The 22,453-nt window shown below is 51.0% G+C and overlaps 1 protein-coding gene across 3 annotated transcripts in view; it reads right to left on the bottom strand.

The window, feature by feature from the left end:
- Window positions 1-22,453, bottom strand: part of SMAD3 (SMAD family member 3) — a 137,038-nt gene that overhangs the window by 10,362 nt on the left and 104,223 nt on the right. For 2 of the 3 annotated variants that reach the window (XM_029065710.2, XM_029065711.1), the window contains exons 2-7: window positions 21,157-21,350; window positions 19,297-19,431; window positions 17,881-17,955; window positions 15,513-15,563; window positions 7,532-7,744; window positions 1,229-1,366 (exon numbers count right to left, since the gene is read on the bottom strand). In XM_029065710.2, the coding sequence (XP_028921543.1) occupies window positions 1,229-1,366; window positions 7,532-7,744; window positions 15,513-15,563; window positions 17,881-17,955; window positions 19,297-19,431; window positions 21,157-21,350 (806 nt within the window). The remainder of the gene's footprint in view (window positions 1-1,228; window positions 1,367-7,531; window positions 7,745-15,512; window positions 15,564-17,880; window positions 17,956-19,296; window positions 19,432-21,156; window positions 21,351-22,453) is intronic. The other variant, XM_029065712.2, reaches the window with a different exon arrangement.

Below are 22,453 nucleotides of genomic sequence, written 5' to 3'. Positions count from 1 at the left end.
ACGTAGTATGCACTTCATAAATACCACTACTATGATTATTATTATTATTACTCAGAAATCGAAGAGGCACCCTAAATCCGGGCTGGGGGCTGAACAGTGAACTCAATATGAGTCCGATTAAATTCAGCGCAGTCTAGGTTCTTCTGGTTCCAAGCTGATACTATTATCAAGCAACTCAAGCCCACAGTGCCAAGTTGCCCTTCACCCACAGCAAATGAAAACTGCCCCTGGGGGCATAAAATGAAAAACAGCTAACAAGGCAAACTGGCCTGTGGGAGGCTGAACCAGAATTGGACAAAAGACAGGCCTTGGCCCAAAGAGAGGAAGCTAGAAGAACACAGACCTGGGATTCAGAGGACTCAGGTTCTAGTGTCAGCTCTGCCCCTGGCCTGCTGCATCAGTGACCTAGTGGGTAGAGCACTGGTCTGGAGTTAGAAGAACCTGGATTCTAATTCCTGCTCCACCACAGGCTCTGCTGTGTGACCCTGGCCACATCACTTCACTTCTCTGGTCCTCAGTTATACTTCATCTGGAAAATGGGGATTAAGGCTGAGCCCCGTGACGAACATGGACTGTTCTATGTAGGAAAGAGAAGAGGTATTTAATTCCCAATTTCCAGGGGAAACAGTTATGTTAAGCAATGTGGCCTAGTGGATAAAACACAGGCCTGAGAACCAGAGGGTTAATGTTGGTGTTTGTTTGTTAAGTGCTTACTATGTGCAGAGCACTGTTCTAAGCGCTGGGGTACATACAGGGTAATCAGGTTGTCCCAAGTGAGGCTCACCGTTAATCCCCATTTTACAGATGAGGTAACTGAGGCACAGAGAAGTGAAGTGACTTGCCCACAGTCACACAGCCGACAAGTGGCAGAGCTGGGATTCGAACCCATGACCTCTGACTCCCAAGCCCGTGCTCTTTCCGGTGAGCCACGCTGTGGTTCTCTGCCACCTGCCTGCCGTGAGACCTTGGGTAAGTCACTCCACTTCTCTGCACCTCAGTTTCTTCAGCTGCAAAACAGGGATTCAACACCCATTCTCCCTCCAACTTAGACTGTGAGCCCCACGAGGGTCAGGGACTGTGTCTGACCTGATCATCTTGTACCTACCCTAACACTTAGAATAGTGCTCGACCCAGAGTAAGCACTTACCAAATGCCAAAAAAAAATTTAAAAATCCCACTGGGCAATTTAGAAGGGTGGCACCAGAGAGGGGTCCACCGGCAGGATTACCTGGGGGTATCTTGCAGACGGTTGCCGGGTGCCAGCCGTAGCGCTGGTTACAATTGGGAGACTGGACAAAGATGGCACTGTCGCTGAGGCACTCGGCGAACACTTCCCCGCCGATGTAGTACAACCGCACTCCTCTCCCTAAGGAACAAAATGGGTTCGAATGATCAGAAAAAATGCCACAATCCCGGTCCTCCCCAGGACGATTCCTACCCTACTGCCCCACAGGGGCAATGTGCCATCGTGCCTTCCATTGTTTCTTCTAATTCCGCCTCATCGCTATTTCTAAGCCCGTCTCCGCCGTTAGTGTGTAAGCACCTTCTGGACAGGGGACGACATCTTGGGCACGGACTGCTTAGCGCAGTGCCCGGCACTCAGAGGGCACTCGTGAAATTCCATTTTCGCTACTCCTTGCTCCCAGGGTGAACTGTCGGCGTCCCATCCTTCCCACTAGATGGGAGGAGATTTCCAGTGGGGCGAAAGAAGCCCAAGGAATACAAGGCCATTAAGTGGCAGGAAACAAATTGTTCCCGGGTTACATTTCTACCCCGACAGGATGCTCCCCGGCCTCGTTTGTTTGGCGGCTCACTCAAGGTCCGGGAGGGCGTTCGCCCTCCGCCCTCCACCGAGGTTGGGAGGAGCAGTGCGGCCTAGGGGACGGAGCGCAGACCCGGGACCTGGCTCTGCTACTTACCTGCTGGGTGACCTTGGGCATATCACTCAACTTCTCTGGGCCTCAGTTTCCTCATCTGTAAAACGGGGGTTCAATACCTGTTCCCCCTCCCTCTTAGGCTGTGAATCCCATGTGGGGAAGGGACTGTGCCTGTTTACTGCCTAAGAGCTGGAGAAGATAGAAGTTAATCAGGTTGGACGCAGTCCCTGTCCCACATGGGGCTCATGTTGTATTGTACCTGCCCCACACTTAAACACAATGCTTGGCAGTTAATAAGTACTTATTGATGAAAACAAAAATGAGAATTGTGGCTTATGTTAGCTTTCCTGAGGCACTCTGGGGGTGTCGGGAAGGGAGGGTGCGACTGAATCCCAAGTGGTTAAGAACAAAAATTTTCCTGACAACGGTCCTGGGCTTCTCGGGAACTAGCAGTGCCATTAAGGATGAGGTTGAGATGGAAGGGAGGTTTGGGGTGACAATAATGATACTAATAATATTACTACTACTACTGTTTTTTGTTAAGTACTTTCGACATGTCAAGCACTATACCAAGCGCTGAGGTAGATACAAGATAATCAGGTCCTGTATGGGCCTTATAGTCCTAAGTAGGAGGAAGAGTAGGTAATAATAATAATGATGATGATAGTATTTGTTAGTGCTTACTAAGTGCCAGGCACTGTATTCATTCATTCATTCAATAGTATTTATTGAGCGCTTACTATGTGCAGAGCACTGTACTAAGCGCTTGGGATGAACAAGTCGGCAACAGATAGAGACAGTCCCTGCCGTTTGACGGGCTTACAGTCTAATTGGGGGAGACGGACAGACGAGAACAATGGCACTAAACAGCGTCAAGGGGAAGAACATCTCATAAAAACAATGGCAACTAAATAGAATCAAGGCGATGTACAATTCATTAACAAAATAAATAGGGTAACGAAAATATATACAGTTGAGCGGACGGGTACAGTGCTGTGGGGATGGGAAGGGAGAGGTGGAGGAGCAGAGGGAAAAGGGGAAAATGAGGCTTTAGCTGCGGAGAGGTAAAGGGGGGATGGCAGAGGGAGTAGAGGGGGAAGAGGAGCTCAGTCTGGGAAGGCCTCTTGGAGGAGGTGATTTTTAAGTAAGGTTTTGAAGAGGGAAAGAGAATCAGTTTGGCGGAGGTGAGGAGGGAGGGCGTTCCACGACCGCGGGAGGACGTGACCCAGGGGTCGACGGCGGGATGGGCGAGACCGAGGGACGGCGAGGAGGTGGGCGGCGGAGGAGCGGAGCGTGCGGGGTGGGCGGTAGAAAGAGAGAAGGAAGGAGAGGTAGGAAGGGGCAAGGTGATGGAGAGCCTTGAAGCCTAGAGTGAGGAGTTTTTGTTTGGAGCGGAGGTCGATAGGCAACCACTGGAGTCGTTTAAGAAGGGGAGTGACATGCCCAGATCGTTTCTGCAGGAAGATGAGCCGGGCAGCGGAGTGAAGAATAGACCGGAGCGGGGCGAGAGAGGAGGAAGGGAGGTCAGAGAGAAGGCTGACACAGTAGTCTAGCCGGGATATAACGAGAGCCCGTAATAGTAAGGTAGCCGTTTGGGTGGAGAGGAAAGGGCGGATCTTGGCGATATTGTAGAGGTGAAACCGGCAGGTCTCGGTAACGGATAGGATGTGTGGGGTGAACGAGAGGGATGAGTCAAGGATGACACCGAGATTGCGGGCCTGCGGGACGGGAAGGATGGTCGTGCCATCCACGGTGATGGAGAAGTCTGGGAGCGGACCGGGCTTGGGAGGGAAGATGAGGAGCTCAGTCTCGCTCATGTTGAGTTTTAGGTGGCGGGCCGACATCCAGGTGGAGACGTCTCGGAGGCGGGAGGAGATGCGAGCCCGAAGGGAGGGGGAGAGGACAGGGGCGGAGATGTAGATCTGCGTGTCATCTGCGTAGAGATGGTAGTCAAAGCCGTGAGAGCGGATGAGTTCACCGAGGGAGTGAGTGTAAATGGAGAACAGAAGAGGGCCAAGAACTGACCCTTGAGGAACTCCAACAGTTAAAGGATGGGAGGGGGAGGAGGCTCCAGCGTAGGAGACCGAGAATGATCGGCCAGAGAGGTAAGAGGAGAACCAGGAGAGGACAGAGTCCGTGAAGCCAAGGTGAGATAAGGTATGGAGGAGGAGGGGATGGTCGACAGTGTCAAAGGCAGCAGAGAGGTCAAGGAGGATCAGAATGGAGTAGGAGCCATTGGATTTGGCAAGAAGGAGGTCACGGGTGACCTTAGAGAGAGCAGTCTCGGTAGAGCGGAGGGGACGGAAGCCAGATCGGAGGGGGTCTAGGAGAGAATGGGAGTTAAGGAATTCTAGGCATCGATTGTAGACGACTCGTTCTAAGATTTTGGAAAGGAAGGGTAGTAGGGAGATAGGACGATAACTGGAGGGGGAAGTGGGGTCAAGAGCGGGTTTTTTTAGGATGGGGGAGACGTGGGCGTGTTTGAAGGCAGAGGGGAAGGAGCCCTTGGAGATTGAGTGGTTAAAAATAGAAGTTAAGGAAGGGAGGAGGGCAGGGGCGATGGTTTTAAGAAGGTGAGAGGGAATGGGGTCCGAGGCGCAGGTGGAGGGGGTGGCACTTGCGAGGAGGGAGGAGATCTCCTCTGAGGATACTGCAGGGACTAAGCACTGGAGTGGATACCAGCAAATTGGGTTGGAAACAGTTCCTGTCCTCCGTGGGACTCACAGTCTCAATCCCTATTTTGCAGATGAAGGAACTGAGCCCAGGGAAGTGAAGTGACTTGCCCAAGGTCACACAGCCGACAAGTGGCAGAGGCCAGTATTAGAACCCAGATCTTCTGACTCCAAGGCCCGTGCTCTTTCCAAAATCCATGTGATGTCAGAAGAGGCCATGATTTGCTTTCTAAAAATATAAGCCTGGGGTCCAAACGGCCCAAGGGAGTTTCCGGGGGAGGCTGGAAAGGGAGGAGGGAGTCGAGGCAAGTGAAAGGAGAAGGGAGGGTTTAGGGGTCCTTCCCCGCCTCCCCCCAACACACACATAGAGTGAGAAGCACGCGTGCCCCATAAAGCTTTCACCTTTGACGGCAGCCTAATCTTATCGCCCGCGCCACTCTGGTACCCTCTGGCCAGAAACACTCTTGAAAGTTTCCATTAGCTTAACATTCGGTTTTCCATCCCCTACTAAATTCACCCCAGATGGAGGAAGCTATTTTTACCTCTTTTAGAATCCAAGTGACGTCAGCTCTCTAAAGTGCTCTCCTTGGCCTGAGGTAGGCTTACTCTGGCCCCTAAAGCCCACCATCTGTGTTTCTGAGGCAGACACACAAGTCATCCCCGAGGTCTCTCTATTCTTTTTTTTAATGGTATTTGTTAAGCGCTTACTATGTGCCAGGCACTGTTCTAAGCGCCGGAACAGACACAAGGTAATCAGGTTGCACACAGTCCATGTCCCACGTGGGCCTCACAGCCTTCACCCCCATTTTACAGATGAGGGTACTGAGGGCCAGTGAAGTGACTGGCCCAAGGTCACCCAGCAGATAGGTGGCAGAGCCAAGTTTAGAACCCAGGTCCTCCCGACTCCCAGGCCCATGCTCTAACCACTAGGCGATTCTGCTTCTCTTTGGTTGCCATTTCTGCAGGGAGTCAGGCAGGAGGGCCTGTGAGGGAGGTTGAGTCTGGCTCCCCTGCCACCAGGCAGTGTGGCCTGATGAAAAGTCCATGGCATGAGAACTTGGAGGACCAGGGTTTAAGTCCCAGCTCTGCCACTGGACTACGGTGTGACCTTGTTCAAGTCACTTAACTTCTTTGGGCCGCAATCTCCTCACCTGTAAAATGGACATAAGATAGATCGTGAGCCCCGGGTCAGCCAGGGGTTGGGGCTCAACCCCCATGCTCAGCATAAAGTAAAAGTTTAATAAATGCCATTACTATTTTTTCCCTCTTTGATCTGGTCTCCTTGCTCTTCCAGGAAATGGGATCTGTGAATTAACCTTCCCCGACTGATTCACAACAATCCAATCACACCTGACCATCGTCACATGCCAGACTCCCAGGCAAATGGCTCGTTTTGATTTTTAAGCCTTCCATAATGGGCAAAATAGCTTTGGGGACAACTGTGACAGTCAAAGCCCATGAGACTATGAGGCCAGCTTCCACCAGACCCAACCCACAGCAAATGCTCTTTTCCAAGCAGCAGGAAGCATCATAGCCAAGTGGAAAGAGACCGGGCCTGAGAGTCAGAGGACCTGGGTTCCAATCCTGGCTCCGCCACTTGCCTGTTGTCCGACCTTGTGCAGGTCACTTCAATTCTTTGTGCCTCAATTTCCTCAACTGTAAAATGGGGATTCATTAGCTGTTCTCCCTCCTATTTACACTGTGAGCTCCACATGAGACAGGGCCTGGACCAGACTGATTAACTTGTATCTACCCAGCATTTAACAAGGACCACAAACCCCTGCCCCGCAAGAGTAAGGGATAAAACTTCAATAAACATATTTCCACGACCTGAATTCTGAATCTTGCCTTATACCATCGAGGTATCTCTGACCCATAGCGACTCCAGGAATGCCCCACTTTCATCAGCAATCGTTCCAGCAGTGGATCCATACAGTTTTCTTGGTAAAAGTTCGGAAACGGTTCACCCTTGCCGCCTTCCGCGCAGTAAACTTGAGCCTCCGCCCTCGACTCCCTCGCCGCTGCCGCCCGGCATAAGTGAGTTTTGACTTGTAGCAGATTACTTTCCACACGCTAGCCACTGCCCAAGCCAGGAATGGAACGGGTAGGCCTCTGCTTGACTCTCCCTCCCATAGCTGAGACTCACAAAGTACTGGAAAATCTCCAAGTGTAATCCAGCGAGGGGGAATTCTGACTACCACACCTGAATTCTACTAGTTAAAGGTCAGGGACTGGAGGTGGAGTGCCCAGAACAAAGCCCGATCAGGTGAGCCAGTCCCATTCTCCTCCCACCCCACCCTGTCAACTCCCGGCCAATAGACCTACTTCCAGAGAGGAATCTTGCAGAGAGCTACAGGCCCAACATATGCTGGGCAAGTAGCAAAGAATGGTGATCTCATACCAAGACCCATACCGTCATCTATTTCAATCCTAGCCTCGGTGCTTTAAGTCCGTCAATCTATCCGTATATTCCTATATCTGATATAATATGCTATATATATATTTGTTCGGCTATTACATCCTGAATTGGGTTTCTCTCTCTGTTCCCACGTAAACTATTTTTGCCTCTCTGTCCCAGGATTCTATCGTAAACTCCAGGAGGGCAGGGGTCAGATGTCCCACTCTGCTCAAAAGGCGCTCAATTCATACCCCAGAGGTAGTGGAAGGGGCCCAGGGCCAGTCCTCCAGCCTGTCTTTCTGGGGCAATTTTCTCTTTCAGACTTTTTGGGGAGGAAGGGAGAGGAAGGGTGATAGAGAGAGGGCAGTGGTCTTTCCTTCTGGAATGTCTGTCTCCCCCTCCAGACTATAAACTTGCTGTGGGCAGAGAATGTGTCTGTTCTACTGTTGTGTTGCACTCCCCGAAGTGCTCAGTACAGTGCCCTGCACAGGGTAAATGCTCAATCAATACCACTGATTGTCAGGCAGTCCCCAGGTTGAACGGACACCGGGTATGTGTGTGCTGGGGCGGAGTCGGTCACTCACCGATGTGCCGCCGGGTGAGTTCCACGGCGGCGTTCCGGTTCACGTTGGACAGCAGGCCCAGGCAGAAGCGCTCCGAGTTGGACGGGTCGGTGAAGCCGTCCACCGTCATGGAGGGCTGGGAGGCGTGGAAGGTCTCCCCAACCCGCTGGTTCAGCTCGTAGTAGGAGATGGAGCACCAGAACGCGGGCTCGCAGTAGGTCACCGGCTGCAGGTCTGCCCGGGCACCAGGAGAAGGAGAGGGGACGGGTCAAAGTGGGCGGGCCCCGGCGACCCCCGACCGATGCCCCGGGCACCCGGGATCCCAACTTGGACATTTCCACACCACCTTAATCCACAGCCCATTTCACAAGCTGGTAAACCCCTGTTGCAAACACACCCACACACACCCACACTCCCACCCACCCCTTGCAGATCTAGGTCAGGCCACTCTTCTGAGTCACTGGGCAACTCACTTTGCTGCCTCAGTTTCTCCCTCTCTAAAATAAGAAGATTGTGCTTATCTCTCCTGACTTCCACAGAGTTTTGGGAACGCCTAAATGATGCCTAGGAAGGGATGGGGGCTCCAATGTGAATCCAAGAGATTCCCAGCTAAGAGAAGTGGCGTGGCCTAATGAAAAGAACATTGGCCTGGGAGGCAGAGTTCCTGGATTCTAATCCCTGCTCTGCCAATTGCTTGCTGGGTGACCTTGGGAAAGTCACTTCACTTCTCTGGGCCTCAGTTCTCCCTCTTAGACCGTGAGCCCGATGTGGGACAGGAACTGTGTCCAACCTGTATCTACACCAGCACTTAGAAAAGCATCTGACACAGAGTAAGCACTTAAATACCATGGAAAAAAAAGAACAAAAATACTCTTGGCTGAAAGTCTTGATGAGTATAGCTTTGTTTCGCTCAATGGAGCATTGGTGCTGTGGTTAGAAGCTTCTCATTACTATAGTAGTCAGTTTCTCCACGTGTCATGTGAGACGCTTGGGTTCAGTTCCCCAACTGGGAGGTTGTGAACATTTTCCCACCCTCTAGTTCGTAAACTTATTGTGGGCAGGGAATGTTATACTGTACTCTCTCAAATGCTTAGTACAGTGCTCTGCACACAGTAGGTGTTCAATAAATACTACTGATAGATCAAGGAGCTATGAGGTTTGGGGCCAACCAAGATGAGGGCCCAACTTCATTTAGATGCGGGGGGATCACCTCTGCCAAGATGGGGGCCCAATGCTAACCTTCTCACTGTACCTCAATCTCGTCTATCTCACCGCTGACTTTTCGCCCACATCCTGCCTCTGGCCTGGAACGCCCTCCCTCCTCATATCTGACAGACAATTACTCTCCCCTCCACTTCAAAGTCTTAGGCACAGCTCTTCCAAGAGACCTCCCCTGACTGTCTTTTCGTTTTCTACAACTTCCTCCTGTATCACCCTGATTTGCTCCCTTTGTTTATTCCCCACTCAAAGCCCCACAGCACTTATGTCCATATCTGTCATTTATTTATTTACATTAATGTCTGTCTCCCCCTCTGGACTGTAAGCTTGGTGTGGGCAGGGAATGTGTCTGTTACATTGCTATACTGTACTCTCTCAAGCATTCAGTCCAGTGCTCTGCACACAGTAAGGGTTCACCAAATACGACTGACTACATGAAAAAAGAGGACTGTCCTCCAAGAAAAAGGGCCCCGCATTCCACTGGGGCTTAGTTCCCAAGCCGGGAACCCCCTGTGACGTACTGCTGTGGGGTCTAAAGGATCATCTGTGGCTGGCCAAACGTGGGGTCCATTCTTTAACTTCTCCTGGGAAACCTCTAAGAAGCCCTCACTAAACTCGCGCCCTGCCCCTTCCGGGGGGAGGCAGAGACGAGGAAACAGCCCATCCGAGAGAGGCCGGGGCTCTCCTTTAGACCTCCCGGCGGCTCTCCGGGCACGTTCCGCGGCTCGACGGCAGGTCAAAGTAACAAGTGGAAAACATGTGCAAGCGGGGAAGTCTAACACTTAATCACCAAGGTGCCAGTGAGGCGGATCTGTGTAGCCACGCCAAGAAACAGCTCGACCGAGGCCATTTCAGATAGGATTATTTAGGCTAGCTACCCCACAGGCGAAGCCCGGCCAAAACTCTGGAGCGGCGGGACCTCACCGTAGTTTTCTTCGGCCTAGTCCGCTGCTCTTCCCCCATCAGGGCCATCAATCCAGAGGACCCCGCCTCCTCCCCAACATCAACCAGAGAAGCAGCATCAACTAGTGGATAGAGCATAGCCTGGGGAGTCAGAAGGACCTGGTTCTAATCCTGGCTCTGCCACTTGTCTGCTGTTTGACCTTGGGCAAGTCACTTCACTTCTCTGGGCCTCAGTTCCCTCATCTGTCCATGTGGGACAAGGATTGTGTCCAATCCAATTAGCTTATATCTACCCCAGCACTTAGAACAGTGCCTGGCACATAGTAAGCGCTTAAAAAATACCATTATTACTATTATTATTATTAATAATAATACTAATCCACAGTGCCCCTCCCCAACCAATCCACCAAACCCTAACAGAAGCTGCAAGACTTATCACACCTCTTCCCAATATCGCTATTTCATTCACTGCCCCAAATGAGGTGCTTACAATTATTGCCCGGGCACCCTCCATCCCAATCCACTCCTCCACCGTGCCTTGGGGTGGAGGGAGGCTGCAGGACGGGCTGCTCCACCACGGCCGTCGGGAGAGGCGTGGAACCCCAAGCTGGGCTCTCGCCAGGCCAAACCCGCTGCCTGACCTCAATTTCGAGAGTGGCTCAGCGTTGGCAGGCGCCCACTTTCAGCTCTAAAAAGTAAAAGAAAACCCAGAGGGGAACACTTGGCATTGGAGCCTCCTATTAAAAACATCTGCAGGAAAAGCGTATCCATTTAAAAAAATAATAATAGAGGAAGGGAGCTGGAAGGGGGTGGGGCGGGGGGAGGGGGGAATCTGACTTTCTAAGACAAAAACTCAAAGAGTAGATGGACAATAAGACAGACTCATCAGAAAAGAAGGTCAAGATCCCAGCACAAGGCAGCTCAGGCTAATCAATCGACTGTGTTTGCAGAGCACTTTAATAACTGCGTGAGAGAGTACAATATGACAGAGTTGGTAGACACGTTCTCTGCCCGGAACGAGAGGGGGTTACAGACATTAATATAAGTAAATGAATTACGGCTATGTACATAAGTGCTACGGGGCAGAGGGAAGGGTGAATACCAAATGCAAGGGCAACACAGAAGGGAGTGGAAGAAGAGGAAATGAGGGTTTAGGTGAGGAAATGAGGGTTTAGGCGAGGAAGACCTCTTGGAGGAGATGTGTTTTTTTTATAAGGCTTTTAAAGTGGGGAGGGTGATTGTCTGTCGGATACGAAGAGGCCAGAGGCAGGACGTGGACCAGAAGTCGGCAGCGAGATAGACGAGACTGAGGCACAAGGAGTAGATTGGCGTTAGAGAAGCAAAGTGTGCCGGCTGGGTGGTAATAGTAAATCAGGGAGATAAGGTAGGAGGGGCGAGATGATTGAGTGTCTAAAGCCAATACTTAATTTAAAGGAATTTCAGTTTCATGCAGAGGTGGATAGGCAACCACCGGAGGGTTTTGAGGTGGGGGGAAATGTGGACTGAACCATTTTGTTCAAAAAAGGTCCGGGCAGCCGAGTGAAGTATGGACTGGAGTTGGGAGAAACAGGAGTCAGGGAGGTCAGCGAGGACGTTGATGCAGTAACCGAGGTGGGATAGGATAAGTGCTCTTCCAAGTCCTTAGTGCACTGCTCTACACACAGTAAACCTTCAGTAGATATGACTGATTATCACTCAATAAATGTGCGTGGCTCAGTGGAAAGAGCACGGGCTTGGGAGTCAGAGATCACAGGTTCGAATCCCAGCTCTGCCACTTGTCAGCTGTGTGACTGTGGGCAAGACACTTAACTTCTCTGTGCCCCAGTTACCTCATCTGTAAAATGGGGATTAAGACTGTGAGCTTCACATGGGACAACCTGATTACCCTATATCTACTCCAATGCTTAGAACAGTGCTCTGCACATATTAAGCGCTTAACAAATGCCAATATTATTATTAGATTGATATAACAGCAGTTTAAATGGAGAGGAAAGGGCCAATTTTAGGGATGTTGTGAAGGTAGAACCGACAGGATTTGGTGACAGGCTATGTGGGTGGAATTAGAGAGATGAGTTGAGGACAACGTCAAGGTTCTAAAGTCTATTCTACCTTCGAGTATACCTCACACCAGATCTGGGGTCTTCAGCCATGTCGGAAAAAATGAGGATCCGGTTGGGTTTGACCAGTTCCCTCCGGAGTCCAAGAGGACTCCCACTTTCAGGATAAACCCTCGTTGACTCTCAGGAGGGCATCCGAGCAGCTGTTCCTTACCCATAAGCCTCAGAAATGCCCAGGCTGGATCAGTCAGGGGGTCAGCCCGTCTGAGGGACGAGCACTTTCCACCTTTAGCGCTTTAGAGTGGGGGCCGGGAACTTCTCTCTGCTGCATTTTCCAAGTCCTTACCCCCAGTGGTTTTGTATTCAGTAGGTGCCCAGTGAATATCTCCATTTTTTTTAGATGGTATTTGTTAAACATTTCCTATATGGCAGGTACTATACTAAGCACTAGGGTCGATACAAGCTAATCAGGTTGGACATAGTCCATGTTCCTACATGGGGCTCACAGCCTTACCCCCCATTTTACAAATGGGGTAACTGAGGCCCAGAGAAATGAAGTGACTTGCCCAAGGACACACAGCAGACTAGTGGCGGAGCTGGGACTAGAACCCAGGTCTGTGCTGTATCCTCTAGGCCGCACTACTTCTCGTTCTCCAACTGCTTAGTGCCTTTACTCTCTACTTTCTCGGGCCCCCAAAAATGATTTCTTCAGAGTAGGAAACACTTCCAGGGCCAGGATGACGAGCGATCCATCAGTGGTATTTACTAAGCGCTTACTATATGCGGAGCTCAGCCTAATGTGCCTGCCGCAACTCCTGTCGTGATCTCAAAGAGTTAATTCCCGCATGCCATAGGGCCACTACTTAACAAACGGGGTCAGCTTCCTCACTTGGTAGGAGCTGGTTCATTATCCTTTCTCCTCCCTGAATTACACACTTTGGAGAGTCCCGATGACTCACACCCAACATGGTTGTGCGATGAGAAAAGAACCCTCTAAGTCCACGTGGCCTCAATCGCCAGTCTTGAAGTGCTCTCCATAAAGGGAATGTGTCTGTTTATTGTTATATTGTACTCTCCCAAGCGCTCAGTACAGTACTTTGCATGGTAAGCACTCCATAAATACTATTGACAGATGTGTGTTTCCTTGAGTGCCCCCCGGGCTAGCAGAGGTGTGGCCCAATCCAGAATTCTGCCACGAAGCAGCTCGGGCCCTGAGAGTGGATGCGCTGGACCTCTGCGGTTGCCTTCGGAGCTGAAATTCCAGACCCCGGGAGAGGTCGGAAAGTATGGAACCCCATTCCCAGGCTGGCCCTGATCAGGCCTGAGTGGTTTCTAGGGAGGGACTCCCGGAATCTTGGCTAACCCACGCATCGAGATGTAACATCCCACATGAGCTGTGATCTTTGCAATGTGCCAGCTTCGCTTCCCAGAGGCCCCTGGGTAACTGGGCATCCCGTCATGAGTTTGAGTTGCCATACGACTGCTCAGGGAAGCCTACCCAATACCTAGCCCAGATGACCTGTCCATCGCCGGGTCCGGGCCCAACTCACCGTCTGACGTTAGCAGTGGGGGAAACTACAGAACCTGCCCGCTGCTTGAGGGTGGGAGGGAAAAAAATGATCACCCCCTACTCTGGGCTATGGAAGCTCTGGAGCAGCGGGAGCCTAGGGCCTCGACCCAAGCTAGCCTCACGCAGAGGTTCTGATGGCCTTAGGGGTCTGGGAATCTGCAGATGGTGATCAAAATAAAACACAAATGATCTGGCTTTGAATGTCTTGGAGATCACTTGCAGTTTCGAAGTAAATAACGTGGATCAAAAAAAAAAATTCTCTCTATTCGGGGAAACTGGCCCTTGCAGCTGAGCCTGACTTTTGGCCTCGTACAGCCCAGGCCTCAGCATTTCTGGTCAGGATTGAAAAGACCCCAAATGGTGGCTTTCTGGACTGTTTCGATCTGCTCAGGAAGAATTTTCATCGCAACCACGGAACCTGGACTTGTGGCATGACTGCCGGTCACACACTAATTCCCGGAGACCCTGTTTGTCTTGCCCGCCAAATGCAAGGGAAGGAATGCAGACCCCCTGGGAGAGCGAAGGGTGACCAATAAAGCCCAAGGGTCAAATAGGGACTGAGGTACTTCCCCATGGACATCCTATTCATTCAATTATTCAATCATTTATTGAGCATTTACTCTGGGCACAGCACTGTACTAAGCGCTTGGGAGAGTGCAATACAACAATAAACAGACACATTCCAAGCCCACAACGTGCTTATGAACTCAGAGACCCTCCCTAGCAGAAGAAGCACAGGATGAGGAGTCAGAAATCTTGGGTTCTAATCTCAGCTCTGCCACTGGCCTGCTGTATGATCTGGGGCATTTTAAAAAAATATTTGTTAAGTGCTTACTATGTGCCAGGCACTGTACTAAGTACTGGGGTAAATGCAAGCTAATCAGATTCGACCCACTCCCTGTCTCACCTGGGGCTCAGTCTTAATCCCCATTTTACAGATGAGGGAATCGAAGCCCAGAGAAGCAGAGTGACTTGCCCAAATCACCCAGCAGACAAGTGAATGGAACTGGGATTAGAATCCAGGTTCTTCTGACTTCCAGGCCCACGCTCTATCCACTAGGCCACTTAACGTCTGTGGGTCTCAGTTTCCTCATTTGTAAAATGGGGATGAAGTAGATTGGGAGCCCTATTTGGGCTGGGACTAGGTTCGATGTGATAGGGTTAGTACACGGTGCACCCCTGATAAAATGCCATAATAATACGGCCCGATATGCCTATTACATCGAAAATATTGGCCACCCTACATAAATCTTTAGGGCCTCTGAAGAAATCAACTAGTCTGAAAAGGCTGATGCTCTTCAGAGTCACCGTTAGGGTTTCCTCTTCAATTTCTTGAGAGTTTGATAGTCTTTAGTCAGGACTTGATTGTTAATGAGTCCTGTAAGTCCTCCTGCATCAGAAATGTGATTTTCCCTTGTGCAACACCCAACACTAACAATGAAGTCATCTGCACAGAGAAGTTTAAACCAGGCCCCGTTGCTTCATTTAACAGCAGTCTTCACGTTTCAGTTGCCCTGAGGTTAAAAAAAAAGCCACACACACACACACACACACACACACACACATGCAAACACATCTGGTTTTGACTTTATCTCCCCTCCCCTGCCTTTCCCTGCTTTGTTTTCAAGTGCTTTCCCGCTCCCCAAAATCTGAACTCCACGGAATGACTCCTGAACAAGGTTCACGAGACCTCGTTTGACCATTTATTTCCCTGTCCGTTGGTGAATGGAGAAGCCCGGGCTTCCACGGGCTGGCGAGCCTGGATTCTTGGGACCCGCCCGAGGCTCCGGGTGGATTCCTCACTGACATGAGCCCGGCTCCTTGGGCGTCTCCAATCACGGTCTACCCCGTCTTGCCCAGCTGCCTGGCTCAAACCCCAATTCTGCATGCTCATTAGGGCTGGGGGTACCATTCGCTGGGGCCTGCTAGTCGCCCTGGGGGAACTAAACCCCAAGCAACACCTGGCTGCTTTTCCTCCCTCTCACATTCTCAATTTTCACCACTCTGCCGTGCCTGACCTTTGGACTGCACCGTAACCCAAAGCCTGCGAGATGACGGGCAGGGGACCCTTCATCTGCCGGATGTGGGCGTGATCCAACCATCGCTGCCGGCAAACCGGCCAGAAGTTAGTCCCCGGCCCGAGCCCACCGGAGTCCAGCCCTGGGAATTCTGCCGTAAAGATGCCTGTGGGGAACTGTGGGGACTTAACTCGCCCATATCTGGATTACAGGGACAAGACCAAAGAATTACTCACCCAGGTTGTTGTGTGCTGGGGACATAGGATTTGGCGATAAATTGGGAGAACCTGGAAAACAAGAAAACATGGTTCAGTCACAGCTTGGGACTCCTCTGGGGAGCCACACGGCTAACACATGCATGAAACGGACCAAAATGGAGTGTTCCATGACAGGAAGCGTGGCCTAGGGGAAAGAGCCGGAAGTCAGGAGACCAGGTTTCTAGTCCTGGCTCTAGTACTGGCCTGCTGTGTGGCCATGGGCAAGTCACAAAATCTCTGAGCCTCCAACTCCTCATCTGAAAAATGGGGAGAAGAAACCAGCTGGCTCTCCCTGGTAGCCTGTAAGCCCTAGGGTTGACCTAACTCGCACTTACATGAGAAGCGGCATGGCCTAGTGGAAAGAGCATGGGCCCGGGAGTTGGGAGACTTGGGTTCTAATCCCAGCTCTGCCACTTGTCTGCTGTGTGACCTTGGGCAAGTCAGTGCACCTCCTCTGTGTCTCGGTTACCTCATCTGTAAAATGGGGATTAAAGACTGAGCCCCATGTGGGACAGGGACTATGTCCAACCTGATTAACTTGTATCTACCCCTGAACTTAGAACCATGCCTGACACAGAGTAAGTGCTTAACAAATAAACCATAAAAAAAAAAAGAAAGAAAAGAGGGTAAAGAGGAGTGGTGGAAGAGAATGAGAGGGAGAGGAAATGGGGAGGAGGGGGAAGAGAAGGAAGAAAAGGGGAAGAGAGAAGAGAAAGGGGGAGGGAGAGAAAGAGAGGAAGAAGGGGGGGGACAGGAGGGGGTGAGAGAGAGAGAAAGCAAGAGAGAGAGATGGAGGGAGAAAGAAGAGAGAGCGAGAAAGAGACAGAGAGAAGTGGAAGGGGGAGGGAGAGAAACAAAGCCACAACTCCCAAATGAGCTCTATCATTCTTTGGAAAAGTACTCACTGCAGAAATGAAGAATTACATTTGAGGTAGGAGAGGAAAAGGCAGATAGATTGAAGAAATGTAACATTTGGACATATGTTGGTTAGGCAGTGCCTGCTCGGGCCAAGATTTTCTATCTGCCAGCTCCCGGCGGCCGCTCAGAGTTTTCCTCAGGAGGGGCGGGCCCTCGATGCGTTCCAGATGTCGGCCACATCGCCAGCAGCCGCGAGCACCAAGATCCACCGTCATGATGCCCGAGCTGGGTTTCGGCACACGGCCCCACGTCTCCCCGCCCCTTACCTCATTTGGGTCATTATGTTAAGTTACCGTAAATCCCCCGTCTTTTCAAATACCACAAATACTTGGTCTCTCTGCCCAGGGGCCGCTGAGCACCGTCTCTGTGTGCACGAGGCCTGACGTGCCTGCTTCTTCATCTATCGCTGGCAATTTACTGAGCGCTTTCTGGGGGCCGAGAACTAAACTAAGGGCTTGGGAGAGTACAATAAACACACTGGGAAGACTGTCCCTCAAAGAGCTTCCAGTCTAGTGGGGGAACTTGATCTTAGGTTGTATTGTCTTCTTGGCTCCTTTCTCTGGCAGATGGCTCTCCAACCCCTGCTTAGAGCAAGGAATACCCACTGCCGATTTTCCATTCTAGGTGCAACTGCCCTGTGGTTCTCTCTCTTTGGCTCTTGGTGGGATGGCGGAAATCTAAAGAAGTGATGAGGGAAAGGCTTGTAAGTGGAACTCTTCTGTTCAGCCTGGTAACCCCATGTGGGATGGGGGACTGTGCCTGACCTGATTATCTTGGGTTTACCCCAGTATTTAGCACAGTGCTTAACAAATATTATTACTGTTGCGTGAACCAGTCCAAAGTCACTTCTCATGGAGGGCCGACGGCCTAAAACCCACCTCAGTAGAGACCCCCAGAGAGAAGCGACACGGCCTAGTGGATCGACCACGGGCCTGGGAGTCAGAAGGACCTGCGATCTAAGCCCAGTTCCATCACTTGCCTGTGGCTTGACCTGAGGCAAGTCATGTAACTTTTCTGTATTGCAGTTACCTCATCTGTAAAATGGGATGAACTAATCAACCAATCAATGGTATTTATTGAGCACTTACTGTGTGCAGGCCACTGGGCTAAGTGCTCAGGAGAGTACAACACGGTATAACAGACACATTCTCTGCCCAAAAGACTGTGAGCCCCATGTGGGACAGGGACTGTATCCAACCCAATTAGCTTGTATCTACCCCTGTAGCGCCTGGCACACAGTAAGCGCTTAACAAACACTATTAAAAAATAAATAAATAAAAGTATCTGGGAAGACTTTCTTCTAAAAGGCACGTGAAAAAAGACAGTGCAAACAGGCTTTGAGACACTTCTTCCAGCCCTTCCCAGAAACAAGATGGCGACTCCATGGGATGCGTCAAATGGGAGCAAACTCCCTAAAAGGTAACCCTACCTGCATCCATGCTGTGATTCATCTGATGGTCACTGGTCTCTCCATCCTCACTCAGGTAGCCAGGGGGTGGGGTTTCTGGAAATCAGTTTTGTTTGATTCAGTGAGCTCCAGGGCTGGAAAGACCAAGTTCCAGGGCCTTCCGCGTCCCTTCTCTCTCCCTCCCCCCACCGGCATCTCAAACCACCCAACCTCCACACCAACCGTTCCCCCCGAAGCCAAAGCACCGACTCGGAGGCGGAAGCCACCGTCTCTACACCTTTCAGAGATGGCTAGCCTCGAGGGTCATTCGTCTGTCTCCACAGCTGGACTCAGGCTACCTCCTTGGCCGTGGCAAGTCCTCAGCTAACTCAACACGGAGAGCCGTCTGGGGTCCTCGATCCCGCCAAAGGGTGGATGGCACCTTAGAACTTTCTACCCCCACTAGATGCCGGACTTAGAAATCAGCCCCGAGCAGCATGGAGGAGTCAGAAGTTTCCTCATCGGCACTGTCATCGGGCTCTGTCTTGTCCCGGATGTTGTGACTGTTCCCAGATCTCGTCCCCGCCCCCACCTTTAAACTCTGGAGGCGAGATTACTCACTCACTACCCACCCGATGTGTGGAGGTGATTACCTAGGCTGTAAACACTGATACCCGCCCCCCGCCAACCCCTTCGCACTCCCACTCAGAAGGTGAACAGGAGTCCAGCTTCGATGTAGACCAAGGCAAACATTTTCCAATAGGAGTTCCCATAAAGGGCAGAGAGAGTGGGGCGTTGTGTTGGCTGAGTAAAAGGCCAGAAATATAGTGTTGAAGGTTAGCCGGTCCTGTCCCATTCAGGTCTTGGATCCTAGTTTACCAAGGACATGGAAGAGAGGAGGGGAGGGGACGAGTCAGTCCATCATCTACACTCCTCTAGATGGACCCGGGGCCTTCCCTCAAAGGAGCTCAAATTCACAAATCCACAAATTCACTAACAGAAGGACCAAGCAAGGACTCTCCACGCTGTGCCTGGGAGCCATAGGAGATGCAGAGGAGGGTGGCCATGCATCCCATCATACGTCGGACAACCGGGTTTAGATATGGCACCAGATGCCCTCGTTCCCTGTATGTTTTATTTCTGATCCCCAGTCTCCCTCCGGCACAGTTCCTGCCTCCAAGTCCGAGGACTCGGAAGCAGCATCCATGTCCACGGGAGCCTGGGAGCCTTAACCTTAACAGCTCTAAGGTGTGAGATAAATAGAGGCGGGGGGATGGGGGATGAGGAATCCCTCAGAGAAACACTCTGGTTCGGGTAGAATTCTTTACAGTTCTCCATGTGACGTCACACACTGCTCCACGTGTCGTCTTGTGGGCCTGCGTGCTCGGTGTCCACAAGCGCCCCGCCCCGTGATCCCTCCCCGTCCCCTCCGAAAAGAGAACTGCTCGTCACAGGTACCTGGAATGTAATTGCCTTGGGGCTCAATCCCTGCGGGGAAATTAGTGTTCTCCGGGATGGAATGGCTGTAGTCGTCTAACGGCGGGAACTCGGCCGGGATCTCTGTGTGCCTGGGCACCAACACGGGAGGTAGAACTACACCGGGGACAGAAAGCAAGAACGGAGCAGCTCAAGAGAAGAAGTCCGTTTCAGAGACACCCCCACACCTACTGCCTGCCATGGAAATGGGTAGGCAGCCGCACCTCCCCGCTCTGTTGAATTGCAACTTCAAACTTTCGAATGCTCTTTCTGGAATAATGGAGATAATGACAATATTTGTTAAGCGCTTACTATGTGCTGTTCTAAGCACCAGGGTAGATACAAGTTAATTGGGTCAGAACCACCTCCTGTCTCACTTGGGGCTCACAGTCTAAGTAATAAAAATAACTGGTACTTGTTAAGTAAGTACTATGTGCCAGGCACTGGGACTAAGCACTGGGGTGGATACCAGCAAATTGGGTTGGACATAGTCCCTGTCCCACATGGACTTCCTGGTCTTAATCCCCATTTCACAGATGAGGTCACTGAGGCACAGAGAAGTTAAATGACTTGCCCAGGGTCACACAGCAGACGAGTGGCGGAGCCAGGATTAGAACTCAAGTGCCTCTGACACCGAGGCTTGTGCTCTATCCACTAGGCCACCTGCTTCTCTAGGAGTACGAGGAAGAACAGGGATTGACTCCGTATTTTACAGATCAGGAGACTGAGGCACAGAGATGTGACTTGCCCAAGGTCACTCATCAGGCAAGTAGTGAATCTGGGAATAGAATCCAGGTCCTTCGACTCCATGGCCTGTTGTGCCTTTTCCAGTAGGCCACGATGCTTCTCAAGAGCCGGGCAGCTGGCCAATTTGGAAACCGAGACGGACACTAGCCGAAATAGCTGGTCTGGACATCAGAGTCTCTGCTCTTGACCTCTGCCCCTCCACCCCTGGCCCCTCCATGAATGGCCCTCTTCCCCAGGGCTCAGCTCTGCTGCTCTTTCCTCAACTGGCTGCCTTGCTGCCTCTCCTCGCCCTCCCCCTCTGAGCCAATCATAGCCTGGGAATAGTGTCAGGGCCATTCCCAGCCCTAGGGAGGCAGTGCCCACAACTACACTGCCTATCCAGATTCATTTATTCTTATTCCACTGCATTTTTTTTTAATGGTATTTGTCAAGAGCTTACTATGCGCCAGGACCTGCAGTAGGTGCTGGGGTAGATATAAGATAATGGGGTTGGATCAATCAATTGTATTTATTGAGTGCTTACTGTTTGCAGGGCACTTTAATAAGCACTTAGGAGAGTACAATACAACAATATAACAGAGAGTCTCCCTGCCCACAATGTGCTAAAAGTCTAGAGGGGGACACAGTCACTGTCCCACAGAGGGCTCACAAGCTTAATTTCCATTTTACAGTTGAGGGAACTGAGGCCCAGAAAATGTGCATATTTTCCTTTCCATCTCCCCCTGTTAAAGTGTTATCTCCTTCCAGGCAGGGAATGAGTCTTTTGCTACTAGATTATCATCCCAGGTGTTTAGTGCAGTATGTGACACTCAGACTCTGGAAAACTTTGCCGACTACTGCTACTGGAACTATAGGAGGGAGAGAAGGAGGAAGGGAGGGATGAAAGGAGGAAGGGAGGGAGGAAGACGAGGAGGAAGAGAGGGGAGAAGGAGGGGAGGAAGGGGGGAGGAAGGGAGGAGGAAGGGAGGGAGGAAGAGAAAGAGAAAGAGGGAGGAAGGAGAAAGGAAGGAAGGGAGGGAGAGAGGAAGGAGGGAGGAAGGCGGAAAGGAGGGAGGAAGGCGGAAAGGAGGGCAGTTGGACATTTCTCAGCAGTACCTGGTGTCTCCACTCTCTGGTAATGATATGGATTCACACACACTTCATCCTTCTTCATGTTAAAGGCGTACTCGCACAATTCCATGGCCCGCAGCTCATGGTGGCTGTGAAGGTCAGGCCATCGCCACAAACGGCAATAGATCACATGAGGGAGACCTTTCCGGTGAGACACCTGCAGCCGGCCATCTAAGGATCTGTAAGGCAAAGAGGTTCCACAATGTCAGTTGCCGTTTTTTAATCCCCGTTTTCTCCCGGGCACTTTCGTAATGGGAAATTAGCAGGACAGTGTCCCTGGAATGTACCACTTCTGTCAGAGAGAAAAATTAGAGGCCAAATGAGCCAAACTGATGGCTCGAGTGGCTACTGGACAGGGAGAAGCATGTGACGTGTTTGCCCACCAGACAGCTATATGCGGACATGCCATTCTGTGGTAGACTGGTCAGATCACATGATCCTAGGATCTGTTTCCCTGAAGCCCCAACTTGCCCCCGAAGCCGTCACGTTCCCCTCCCAGGGAGGCAGGGGCTCTGGCAGCACGTCTAAGATGCGGAACATGGAGACAGCAGCTACAGCGAAGAGTGATAAAGTGCTGAAGCATCAAAATAAAGGACATCAAGCAGTGTGGCCTAGTGGAAAGACCATGGGCCGGGGACTCAGAGGACAACTGCTTGCTCTGCATCCTTGGACAAGTCACTTAACTTTTCTGTGCTTCGGTTTCCTCAACTGTAAAATGGGGATTAAATCCTACTCCCGTCTACTTAGATTGTGAGCCCTATAGGGGACAGGGACAGGGACGGGATCCAATCTGATAAACTTGTATCTATCCCAGCTCTTAGAACAGTGCTCACCATAGTAAGCCCTTTACAGATACCATAAAATAAAATAAAAAATTAAGCAGCCGGTGCTATGTTAGCAGGAGAGAGGACGGAAGCCAGGTGAAAACTGGACCCTCTGGTACAAAATCAGCTCACTGACCAGATCCACACAATCATGGAGGTGAAAGTCAAAGTCAGGGACTATCGAGAGTCAACAATCACCAATCATCCACCCTGATGCCCCCAGAAGTGAAGTCATCAGGCGTAGAGAGCTTTGTCCTGTGATTAAAGTTTAAATGAGCAAGCAGGAATTGCTCTTTTTAATGGTATTTGTTAAAAGCTTACTACGTGCCAGGCACTATATTAAGGGTAGAAACTGACTAATTATCGCAATCCATTTCCCACATAGGGCTCTCAATCTTATTCCTCCATTTTACAGATGAGGGGCCTGAGACAAAGAGAAGTGAAGTGACTTGCCCAAG

Source organism: Ornithorhynchus anatinus, chromosome 5, assembly GCF_004115215.2.
Source record: "Ornithorhynchus anatinus isolate Pmale09 chromosome 5, mOrnAna1.pri.v4, whole genome shotgun sequence".
In the NCBI taxonomy this organism is placed as follows: domain Eukaryota; kingdom Metazoa; phylum Chordata; class Mammalia; order Monotremata; family Ornithorhynchidae; genus Ornithorhynchus; species Ornithorhynchus anatinus.
This window is presented reverse-complemented; position numbering and strand designations above follow the sequence as displayed.